At 40.7% G+C, this 12920-nt stretch overlaps 1 protein-coding gene across 2 annotated transcripts in view; it reads right to left on the bottom strand.

The window, feature by feature from the left end:
• PCCB (propionyl-CoA carboxylase subunit beta) overlaps positions 1-12920 on the bottom strand; it is an 85499-nt gene that overhangs the window by 42936 nt on the left and 29643 nt on the right. For both annotated transcript variants that reach the window (XM_074964077.1, XM_074964078.1), the window contains exons 7-10: positions 9959-10067; positions 7928-8048; positions 4670-4751; positions 1872-1995 (exon numbers count right to left, since the gene is read on the bottom strand). In XM_074964077.1, coding sequence (XP_074820178.1) covers positions 1872-1995; positions 4670-4751; positions 7928-8048; positions 9959-10067 — 436 coding nt within the window. The remainder of the gene's footprint in view (positions 1-1871; positions 1996-4669; positions 4752-7927; positions 8049-9958; positions 10068-12920) is intronic.

The following is a 12920-nucleotide window of genomic DNA, read 5'->3' as shown; positions in this document are numbered from 1 at the left end:
TTTAACTTAGCAAATGTTTGTATTTGATCAAGTTGTTCTTCAGAAAAAGAACCACCATGGGTAGCCATACGACCATCTAATTGTCTCAAATGTAATTTACCACATAGAGACAACTTCATTTAATACAGGGAACAAAACTCCCTTCAAAGTAACTTAAGAATTCCCATACCAGCTCAGACCAAGGTTCTCTCTAATCCAGTAACAGTAACCTATGGCTAGTACTAGAGAGATTCAGAGAAATATGCAAGGGAAATAAGGGCTAATCCCCATCAGTTAGTTACAGATTAATGTATGCCCTGAAACCCAAGAGTTTATAGCCTTTCAACATTTTTTCATCTTTTAAAAAGAATCCTTACTATGGTAACTTCAGATGTGCTTATTATCAAACAAAATGTTTAAAGTCTGTTAAGCTCTTGACCTCAATTAATTATATATAGCTATAATGGCAATAAGCTCCACAGGCTAGTTGTGTGTTATGTAAAAAAGCACTACATTTATCAGATTTCAGTTTTCTGGTTATTGATTTCACTGAATGCTCCCATTTTTGTTTACTGTGAGAAAAGAGGACTAGAAGCACCTGAACTGCCCTCTCCATACTGTTTATCTGATATAACTTTATCATGTCCCTCAGATTCGTCATCTTGCTAAACGAAATTGTTCTAATCTTTTCATTCTTCAGATGGCAGTTTTTCTGTGTCCCTAGTCATTCTCGCTGGCTGCCTGTGAATCCTCTCTTTCAGCTGTGTCTAGGGTTGCCAACTGTCTAATCGCGCACAGCCAAAGACCTATGCCCTACCCCTTCCGAAGGCCAGGCCGGTCTCCTGCTCCTTCACTGAGGCCCCGCCCCCCACTCACTCCATCCTCCCTGCCTCCTTTGTTCGCTCTTCCCCACCTTCACTCATTTTCACCAGGCTGGTGATACAGGGCAGGGGGTTGGAGTCCAGGAGTGGGTGCGGGCTCTGGGAGGGCGTTTGGGTGCAGGAGGGGGTGCAGGGTGCGTGCTTTGGGCTGGGGTGTAGGATGGGGTGTGGGTTCTGGGAGGAAACCCTCCCCCAGGGCCTCAGGGACATGCCGACTGCTTCTGGGAGTGGCGTGGAACTAAGGCAGGTAGGGAGCCTGCTTTAGCTCTGCTGCACCACCGGACTTTTAGTGCCCAAAATCTCCCGGTTTGGCTGAGGTAGCCTCCAGGAGATAAAGCGTTATTCCAGGAGACTCCCGGCAAAAGCAGGAGGGTTGGCAATCCTAGCTGTGTCTGTTTGGCTAAGAAGCCAAACACTATATTCCATGTGATGAGGTACTACTGATTTATAGTATGGATTTAGAATTCTTTCAGTAGTATCTTCTCATTTATTATGCATCCTTAGCTGCACATTGAGCAGAGGTTTTCACTGAGCTGACCAGAAAGATACTAGTTGTCTTTTCTGAGTGGTAGCAGTTGAGAATAGTTTTTATTCCAGACAATATAAATCATTTTACACTGGTCAACATGGAATTTTATCTGTCATCATGCTATGCTGCCCGTCTAACTAGTTTTGCTTAGTCCCACTGAAGTTTTTCATTGGTTTCTCTAATCTTGACACAAAATTATTCAGGCTCATAATCTGGAAATTTTGCCACTGTTTATCCTGCTTTTCCAGATCATTAATATGTGACATAAAATGCTAGTCCTACCACAAAACCTATTCTACTATTAAACTTTTAGGGGAAAATGAATCATAGACCCAACTTTTAGACACTCAAAGTACACCTAGTTACTATGGTGACATATGTCCTCACAATGTGCATAATAAACAAAACACAATTAGCAGGCAGCTTACAAACACCCTTTTGTTAGAAATATATATTCCCAGCACCAGGCACCTAGTTCCTACCTGATGCCACTTTGGGTTGATTACCCAGTATTCCAACAGTTCTTCCATTCATCCTTGCAAATCCAACAATGATGTTCCTGGCATAGGAGGGCATGATTTCAAAGAATTCCCTCTCGTCAACAATCTGCAAGAATGAGATTTGGACAGAATCCTCAGGGGTAGATGCTGGGAGCTACAACAATCTCAATGTTACAGAGAGAGGAAAAAAAAACTGCTTGGGAATTAGAAGGTTTTAAAAAATAAATCTCTCTTCTTTACAAATGCATATGTCAATATGTTTTTGATGCTGCATTTACTTTTGAATATATTCTATCAGGGTGCTCCTTCAGCATGACACCAAAACAAACCTTTCAAAGGATTCCGCTGTAATAAGGGCACTTTTCTAATTTGCAACACATTAATACTTAACTCAGATGAATTCAAAGCATTTTGCTTAATCTGTGAGGATCAGTGCATCATGCTCTCCCCTGACAAGCAATCTGTGTAATTCCATCAAAGTAATTGGGATTGCACAGGATGTAAGAGGCTCATAACAGAGCAGAACTGGGACTTGATTTTATTTGCACAGAAGCAGCACATACTATGTCAATGGCATCTATCTAACTGAGACAGTAAGAGAAACAAGACAGGGCTGTCTCCCTGAAAAGCAATTCTCAGCCATGCTCTGCTTTTATCACCTACAGGGACAGGCAAGGAAGGTTCTTCAAACCTCCCTCATAGCCCAATTACCTTCTGTGCCCCACCGCCGTAGTGATACCTATATGATGGGTTCCTAACACTTTATCATGACCCCCTGTTTTCAGTTGCTTACAATAACTTTGCCTACCAATCATTCAGGCTGCAGTTTTCCATGCTTGATCTCTGCCTCAGAATGTTTTGTTAAGTTTAAGTAAAAACAGTTCAGCTATTTCTGAGTACATGGTAAAGGACAGACAGCTAATAATAATGCAAAAATATGTGACCATATTTTAAACAGCTCTGTGCCTCAGGGTGGGATTTTCAGCAGCACCTGGCCTAGGAGCACAAGTCCTATTGAAAATTAGTTGGACTTTTCTCTCTAACTCACATAGGCACTTGTGAAAATCCCATCCTCTCTTTTGGAGCAGGTGCTTGAATTTTGGCAGGAGGATAAGTCCTTTGCTTACCCCCATGACAATTCACCCCACGTGGCCAAGCTTTTAGCTCTAGCAGCAGAATGTGATGAGGTTTGTGCCTTAATATTCAGAACATTCCACCCACACTGAACATGCTCCCAGACCCCACTGAGCCTCTGGCACTATTCTGAAGCAGCACCCCACAGCTGAACTGCCAGATAAAAATGCATCCTGTTACTCAAGCTTTCCCCCATCAGAATACTATTTGATTAGAGGAAAATGCTGGGAGCCATTAGACCAGTGGTTCTCAAACTTTTGTACTGGTGACCCCTTTTACATAGCAAGCCTCTGAGTGCGACCCCCGCCCCCAAAAATTAAAAACATGTTTTTATATATTTAACTCCATTATAAATGCTGGAGGCAAAGAGGAGTTTGGGGTGGAGGCTGACAGCTCGTGACCCCCCACGTAATAACCTCGTGACCTCCTGAGGGGTTCAGACCTCCAGTTTGAGAACCCCTGAATTAGAACATGATTTCTGCGGTTTCAGCTTTTCCACAGACCAATATTAATAAGTCCATGCACATACACTCTACTTTAGCAGGCAGGCAAATATCAGCCTCACCCCCTATTTTACAGGCTCATTAGAGAGTGGACAATGTCACTTCTGTCAAACCTGAGACTATACCCTAATATGGAAGAGCCAATTCACACCTCTTTTTCTAAACTGCCTCTCAGAAAATCTGAAAATCTACGTGCCAAGGCACGCTGCCAGTACAGTTGAGCTATTCTTGTACATAAAACCCACTGCTTCAGTGTGTTGCACACTATCTCCTTGTGGCTGGTCCACAGAGGATAACAGCATACTACAGCAAACATTTAACTCAAGTGGTAGAGCTCTGTGCCATGAATCTGGAGGTGCAAAATTCAAACCCTGATGATGACTTGCAGGGGAGATTGTAACAAATCGCTTTATTTATTTTTTTGTTAAACGTGAAAAATATGTTAAGAACATTAAGACTGCAAAATAAAGCACTAAAAAAGTTACAAAACTCCAGTATGAATATTGCTCAAGTAACCTTAATGCTACATCTGCATTATATCACATCACATCACATACTATTTTTTTCCACAGGACACCTGTACCTCATTCCATGCAACTTTAATTCTGGTATTTCCAAACTTCTGAGTGCTTGACTTTGTAAACTTAATAAAATTCTTTTAATTCAAATTTCTACGAATAGATTGGAATCACCAAATAAAGTTTGTTTCCCTTTAAATTAAGGAAAACAGTAAAACACACAGCATTATTTAAACACTTAAGAGAAATAAAAAGATAAGTGCAGTAAGGTGTACTATTTTCCAGTTTTTTATCTGGGGACTGTCAACCACTTTTTAAGAAAAGAAACCTGAACAATACTGTCTTCCTTCTATGTGATGGATGAACATTTGAAAGAGGAAAATGAGTCCTAAAGACAAATCCCAAATCTAAAATTCCTTTCATACATTAGATTCCTTATTTTTGCAATTTTTGTTACCTCTGGATTTATGATCAATGCATGGAGAAAGAATTATCTGAATGGCTACTGTGAAGACAGAGTTAACTGTAAGTAGGTCTCCTGTGGCATTCTGTTAGTTTGCTTCCAGCATTTTGAGCCATTTAATAATTTGTCACAAATACTTTTTTTTTAGAACAGAAGGCTTACCGAATGTACAATGTCGACCATATCATAGGCTTTAGTAGACTCCATTGGGACAACTGTGTCCAGCTCAGGAACGAAGCGGTTACTTCAGACAAAATGCAAAGTAATTAAAAATGACATGAGTATGCACAAAAGGAGATTAATTTCCATACAGAAGACATACACCTGTAACTCCTCCCATTGGGGTCTGCTTGGCAAGACTATCTGTATGCTGGCATCTTCAGCCAAGCCTTCCAAACACAGAGAAAAAAATTCCTTAGTTTTAACCTGGTTACTTGTGCATTAAGATGTAGAACAGCGGAGGGGGGGCTTCTTGCAGGACTACAGGACCTGTATATCTTCCGTCTGCTGCGGGCTCTGCTGGCCACAGTAACACAGGAGCCAGCTGCTACCAAGAGACAGTAGGGTGCGGGGAGACTGAAAATAGTTTGGTTTTGGAAGTATTAAGTGGGAAGGAGCAGCAGCAGGAGAACATGTTTCAAGGGAAAGGGGAGAAGTCTTCTCATTTTTGTCTCCCCAATCACTGGGCTGGACACAGTTGGAGGGTGGGAAGGGGAAGGGAGAGAATCACCGGTGAGGAAAAAGTTGCCTGTAACCATACAAAGCTCTAGTCAACCTGTCTAAATTAAAATAAATAACATTACTCCTCTTTATATCAGCCCTAAAGCAGTAATGCAAATCCATGGGCTGACGATGTTCCTGTCTGAGTTATGCAAGGGGGTGGGGACGGGGGGGAAGGGACTACTCTCCTTTGCTTTCTCCACTGGCCGCAAAGTCTTTTGCTCAAGGGAGAATTCATTTATTAATGGAATAAAACTGGCAGGAATACACAGTAAAATAGCTTGTCATGTGGCTGTTATATTTTACCCAAATGTTTCCCTAAAATGATTATCTAAAGAAATCCTTAATTTGAAGAAAGCAACTGGTTTTAATTAAATCATGCTAAAACTAAAATAAGATATACATTTAACAGACTCAGAGATATCAATTGTCAGAAAATGTTTGGGTATAAATGGGTAAAAAATTCTGCAAGATACTTAGAATCCAATCTCAAGTAACCTAGAGGATCTGTACAATGGAAACATCAAACCATCACTCCAGGAAATACACAGAGCTCTGGAGTGCTGGAGGAATACCACAGTCTCTTGGTGAGAGAGAATAGCCATCAATAAAACGAACTTTTAGCCCAGGATACTGGTCTTGTTTCAAAGCCTTCTTCAAATCATAAAACTCCAGCAGTTATCCAGAGGACGCTGTTAGAATTATACAAGTAAGAGAAGGCTGAGAATGGGTGCAGCTTTCTACTGACCCACTATGCAGAATGGACCAGCTGCTCCAAATGTAATATGGTACTATCAAACCAGCCAACTGTAGGCAGTTGTTGGTTGAGGCACTCTAATCTAGGCAAATACTAGTTTTTATTGACCAAGAAAATTGCAGTAACATTTCTAGGTTATCAAGGATTAATAAAATTACACCTCCAGAAATCTGTAGGCACCCTTTGGCAAGGGCCTCTGTAATGGGGGTCTATAAACCTCATACTGAGCGTAGACAGAGGGGGAGAACAGTTCTTCCTGTTTACAAGCAAGCAGCTTGATCACATCCCCCATGCAGCTGCCAGAACTGCCAATCATGGAGGCAGGCACCCACAGCTGCAACCAACAGAGTAAACAAGACCTGCTATAAAGGGGAGAGTACAGAGAAGGAAAGGGACGCAGAAAGGCCAAGGATAACAAAGAAAACAGCCCCGCACCAAGAAAACAGCCAGCAGAGTAAGGGAGACTGCCAGCCCTCCAATTGGAGGGCTGATAGACTTAATTAGATTGAGGGTCCAGTTAGGGACCGGATTGAAGATAAACTAAGGAAGTTCAGTGAAGAGCGGCTGAGACTCCTCGAAAGATCGCACCAAGAGGCAGTGACAGCCTCCCTTTAGTTTTTGCCTATAGTCCTGACTTTAACACAAACAATGAACTAGAGTTATTCAGAGTGGAAGAGAAATGGAATATTCATGGCTGACTGATTGTTTACTAAAGAGAGAGTCTTCTAACTCCTTTAGAAAACAACACCAATTTTTATTGGCCTGCTTTCCCATGAGATGAGTACTTTCAATTTAGGTATTATGGCCCTGATCAAAGCTAGTCAATTGGAGCTTTTTCACTGACTTCAATGAGGATAGAATAAAACCCTATATTTCTCAGCTCTGTAAATAAACTTTTATAGAGAAAACTAATTTTAATAGCATTTACTGACAATTTTCCTTGCAAGAAAATATCCGTATATATAACAGGACAAGGATTTAGGCAGACATATTACCTCAGAGAAATGGGCTTAGATTTGGGGGAAAAAGACCAGCGATCTTGATTCATAGCACTATATGAGAAAATTAATTTAAGATGTTGGTGTACCCATTGAATAGCAAATATTAAAAAATATGGATGGCAAGAAATGTTGGAGAAATTTCTGGTAAAAAAGGTTATTTTATGCATATATGTTGTACATGTCAAATTATTAGAGCACTGAGATGCAGTTCATAACCTCATATTACAAACTATTGAACATTTATTACACAGATCATGTGGTAATCCTTCTGAGGCTTGCTAGTGGAAATGGATCCCAGTCTAGGAAATAGAGAATTAAGCTCTCATCTGTTAGTAGCTGCAAGATTATTGGTAGCCTCTCACAGAAAAAAATAAATTGCCCAATATTAGAGTAATTGTTTAAAAAAAACAAAATCCACATGGGATTCTACTGATATGGAAAATTTACTCATCGAGTTCATACATGGCAAAAGACTACAAACAACATGTGACAAACTTCTCAGAATATTAATCAGTATAATAGACTCTCTTGGTTTGTTAATATCAGAAAAGGCAGAAATGTCCTCCTGTTTAAGAAAACACATCATCCTGGAGATATTGTTTCTGGGTAAAAAGGTTTGTCCTATAACTTATTCCTGCCTGACAGGAACACAGGATGAATCTGTAAACAGTGACTGATCAGTTCATTTTTGTAATGGTTAATACTGTATTTCTGGTAGCTAAGGGACAATGATTTATAAAACTGCTAAACAAAGTATACATATAAAACTTCCTAAACAAGTCCGCACATACATGTTGGAAGAGGGAATTAATCAGTGAAGAAGGCCAAAATCAGAAGTCCAGCTGCAAGATGCTCATTTCCTTGTATTCACACTGCCAGAAAAACACATGACATTAAACTGACATCAACGTCTGAGAGATCATGTGCAAGCCCCTCACTTACCTAGGATCATGGCATTTGCGAACTGGGGCTGGATCACGGTTACTGAGAGGTAGGTAATTAAAGAACTCCCTGAGATTGAGCAAAGCATCTACATCATTCTCAAAGGCTCTATGTGCGACCCCTGGAGAAAAAAGCCAAAATAATACTACTTTACAAGGCTTCCATTTGGATTTTCTAACACACGTCAATGAAGTCATCAACCATATCAACATTTTTGAAGCCAGCAGAGCCATCAAGTTTTCAACTCCAGTAAGGCTGAAGTGTCTGAGAAGCATCTAAGCATGTCAATCTTCCTCCTTGACAGCTCTGGATAGCTCTCCTTATCTTTGTATTTTAAAAAATAGCTTTACTACTTTTTGAAGCCCATTGTGGTTAGACGCCAGGATGTTGTATTAGACCCAAATGAAGGTTACTCACCTGTAATCAGAGTTCTTTGAGATGGACTCTGCACGTACACTCATGCCAGGCTTTGACCAGTACAGCCTGAATGGTAGAACTCTTGCCAGCAGTTACTCGTGCGCTTTCCTCGGCCTCATAGTGAACACAGAACATTGCATAGCAAGGATATATAGGGGCATGAGTGCTCCATCCCCCGCAGTTCCTTCTCCTCTTTAATCCTAGGTTCTTTGGTAAGCAGGACTGTGAGGAAGTGGGGAAAGGTAGTTGGGGAAGTGTGACTATGTAGAGTTCATCTTGAACTCCAGTTACAGGTATGTAATCTCCATTTCATCTTCAAGTGTCCTATGAATATTCCTACTCATGGGAAAGACTACTGAGGTGTGGAAAAAGTTGTCCATTCCCAGACACCAATTGATACTGCTCCTCACGCTTTGTTGGTGTATTTAATGCCTAGATACTACAGCGATGGATGCAGTAGAAATGGTAAATGTCTGCAGTGATACCCATAAGCACCCCTATATACCCCTTTCCTCACATTCCATGCATACCACATTCCCTCCTTCCTATGCTTAACATTCCCCTTCCTCTGCAAATGGACAGCCTACTCTGATCTGAGCCTTATAAAGTCTACAAGGCCATGAGGCCTGTCTGGGCCCCATTCAGGGATGCAGAGTGTTCACACAGACTTACTTTTAGTAAGTAAATGATTGACCAAACCAACTCCACTAAATTAGCTAAAGGCACCAGTCCTCACAGAGGCCAACAGAATAAGACAGTTTTGGAGCTATGCCAAGTCTTTGCTGAGATATGAGCCAGAAAAAGGCTTCTGAGACTTGACAATTTCTAAGAATGGATAATTTTATTAAAATATTAATAACCACACCTCCCAAAAATTACTTTGTCCAACATCCCCTTAGCTTCCCTTAAAATACCTAACTCTAGCATCATCTCACACAGACATGTTCACATGGGTTTAATTCAGTTTTCTCAAAGCTAGAAAGGGGGACAAAATTAAGCCTAAAATGAAGAACTAGCTTCAACTGTAACTATGGCAACATTTCTTTTTTGTTTCAGCATTCTTTCTTTAAACAAAAAAGTAGACTTTCACAGCCATACATCTCCTGCTAGTCAGATTTTGTTTAGTCTCTCTCTCTTTTTTTTTTTAAAGTCATCTCCAAGTCAAGAAGTCGCATAGGTAACTTTGTTCCAAAAGAGCAAGAGAAGCATTAGAAGGGAATGAAAAGAAATGCTGGAAAGGGATGGCAAATTCAGCCACAGGTTTGCTACCATAATGCAGTAAAACACTATAGTCTTGAGTTAAAATGACTTAAAAGGCTTGAAAATATATACAAACTCCCCCTCATGTGTGAAAACATCATATTATTCTTGCTTAAAACCTTCAATGCACTTCTAGTAGTTGTTATTCCATGGATATACTACAAAGTGCAAAAATAATTACTATTATTCAGTGCCCAAAATCCAGTGCCTCAAACCCCATAACCTTTAGTGAAGAATTTCACATGGGGGCTCCTAGTGAGAAAAAGTAGTTCTAACATCTATGCTGAAACTGCTGATTCATTCAGTTTGGAAAACTGGATCATACGCTAACGAAGTAAAATCATCAGCTCTCACCTGATACTGCAGTGTGTGTCTTTGCTCCCCCAAGCTGTTCCTGGGTAACATCTTCATTGGTAACCGACTTGACTACATCAGGGCCAGTGATGAACAGATAGGATGTGTCCTGAAAAAGGAGACTGTGAAGTGTGAGTTCCAAGCTGCAACAGCACTTCACTGATAGAAAAATATAGGTGATTTTCTTCCTCTCTCATACTTTCCCTAAAGGGATATGAAAAAAGGTGAAACAGAGAAGAAATTTCTTCAAGGTCCCGTTTTTTTAGAGTCAAGATTAATTAAGCAACATATTTTAGTTGAAAATCCCCAGAAAATGTAACCATTTCCCACAGATTGTGTGTTGTTAATTTGGATAGAGTACTCTGCATTTTTCTCTAAAGACAGAGAATGAAGCCTGAGACTGAATTCCTGACTAAGTGAAAAACAAAACCCATCCCTAATCCAAAGGCACTCCAGTGCCTCTACAGTTTTGGCATTTTCCCACATCTTTTATTCTTGATGTATTTACCTGTCTGCACAGTTTCTTTCTCAGCGTATGCAGAAAAATAATTTTGGGACAAAAGTTCATTCTGGTTTACACACAATTGCATCAACAGTGCAATTATTTTATGTCCCAAACTAAGCTAAATAAAGTTTTGTCAGTACTAGACTAGGAGATTTTGGAAGAGTAAAATACCTACTTTTTCTGTGAAAGCCACACAAAAGTTTCAGCTAGAAAAACTGCCTAATTCTGTATATGTGTATAGCCAGCTCCAATATGTCTCTTGTATAGTCAAATGCAGAAAGCACACCAACAGAAGAGACAGTACATTTTTTCTTTAATAGCTTTCAGTTACTGGTAATCTTAGATGTAACCAACTCCCATAACAAGTGTCTGTCTGCAGCCCTTTACAGGGCCAAAATTCTGCTTCTGGAAATACAGAGGAAAGCTTGGGAGATCATCTCTCTCCTTCCCCACCTCCTCCAACCCAACCCCAGCAGACCCCACCCAAATAGCTGCCTCTTCCCTGGCCTTGCTTCAGTCAGTGAGTTGCCACCAGCCTGAGAAGATTCCATGTGTGTGCGACAGAGACACACACTGTGTGTGCGCGTGTGAGAGAAACAGAGACGAGCATTGTCCCTTTAAGTACGCTGCCCTTTTAAGTAGAACAGCAGTTTCCAGCAAACTCCCTCCCTCCTGAGCCCTGTCGTGTCCCTCCTCACCTCCTCTGTGGAGGAGCGGGGGGGAAGAGGACACCCTGACATCAGCACAATTCTTCCCCCCTCCACAGAAAGCAGGAGGCTCCCAGGAGCAGCTCCAAGGCAGAGGGCAGGAGAAGCAGGGCAGCAGTGGGAGGGACACCTGAACTGCCCAGCACAGGGAACTTAGGGGCACTAATAGGGGGGCTGCTGGCCCACCCTGGTTCCAAGCCCCTATGAAGATGGGCTGCTCTTCCAGAGAATCCTGCAAGCAGTGGACAAAGCAGGAGGCCAAACAACGTTATAAGGGAGCATTGTGCAACTTTAATCGAGCATGTTATCTAATAGATCAGCAATGTAACAACAAAACAATGTTAATAGGGACGATGTTAAGTGAGGAGTTACTGTATATGATGGAAACTGGAAAGTTTTTTAAAGTTCCTTCTTCTGTTTTTTTTCTTAATGTAAAAATACTCAGAACTTGTTTCCCTTAGAAAAATTGGTACAACTGATTGAGCGGGGGAAATGATTGTTATTTAGACTGTTTAAACCTCTGAATTATATAGCTATTTTAGGGGAAAAAACTTTCTTTGTTAAATATTCAGCATCCCAACCCCTTTATTTAAGGGCTGCGAAAGCTCTCAATCTACATCCAACAGACCCAAGGAAGACAGTATATTTCCAATGCAAAAAAATAAGCATAAAACTGCTTTTTGGGGAAAATATTCAAGTATTCTTTATTTAAAATATGGCATAACGCCATTGCTAGCAGCTCTTGTATGAATGAAGTTTCTGTAGGGGATTCTAATTCCTAAGGTGTTCCAAAGATGAAAGCACATCCATGATTCTAAATCTAGATGAGATTGCTCCATGTTATCAACAGATGCTGTATTCCCACTGCGGTGCTCTTTCAGGGTGCCCAAGACTGTGAGTAACTTTGTTGCCCGCCCTGCCTCCAGTGTGAGACTTGATGGTGCTTAACTGGGTGTCAGCTGCCTGACAACAACAGCCTGCTAGCTACCCAAGCAATGTCCTGAGGGCAATGCTAGACCTCACTTTTCTTTGCAGGTTAGCAGTAGGTGCACCCCACTCCCTGAGCTTTGAAGTATTCCCCTGTGATATCCAGCCCATCAGTGCCTACTCACAGAAATACCAAGTTTGCTATTCACAAGGGGACAGTGTACACACCAGCTTGTTTGGTTTACTGACAATAGTTCCCATATAACATCACAGCACTGAGATAGATTTATAGGGAAAACAAACACAAGTTTGTCACAAAAGGCTAAGATTTATGAGATCGTAAGGATACTGGAAGCAGAAGGATGACATATAAAACAAAATCAATATATGCTTTCTAGAGACTAAACTTTAACATGCTAACCATCTGTCCAAAAGCAGTCTGATCTTGATTAATGATGAACCAAAGAAGGGTAATGTAATTAATGCAAATCATCTGCGCTTATGGGAAACACATCCTGTCAAAGTAACTTGATATTTTTTTTGATGAGTTTACATGTTTGGTTGATAAAGATAACAGCATTGATGTAATATACTTAGCTTTCTGCAAGGCATTTGACTAGGTACAGCATGACATTTGGATTAAAAAATGAACATGTTACACATTAAAATGATTATAAACTGACTAACTGATAGGTCTCAACATTTAATTATAAATGGGGAATTGTCATCAAGAAGGTATGTTTTCAGTGGGATCCCACAAGGATTGGTCCTTGGCACTACACTATTTAACATTTTAAATCAATGAACTGGAGGAAAATATCAT

The sequence above is a fragment of the Natator depressus genome, chromosome 9 (assembly GCF_965152275.1).
Source record: "Natator depressus isolate rNatDep1 chromosome 9, rNatDep2.hap1, whole genome shotgun sequence".
NCBI classification, from domain to species: Eukaryota; Metazoa; Chordata; order Testudines; family Cheloniidae; genus Natator; species Natator depressus.
This window is presented reverse-complemented; position numbering and strand designations above follow the sequence as displayed.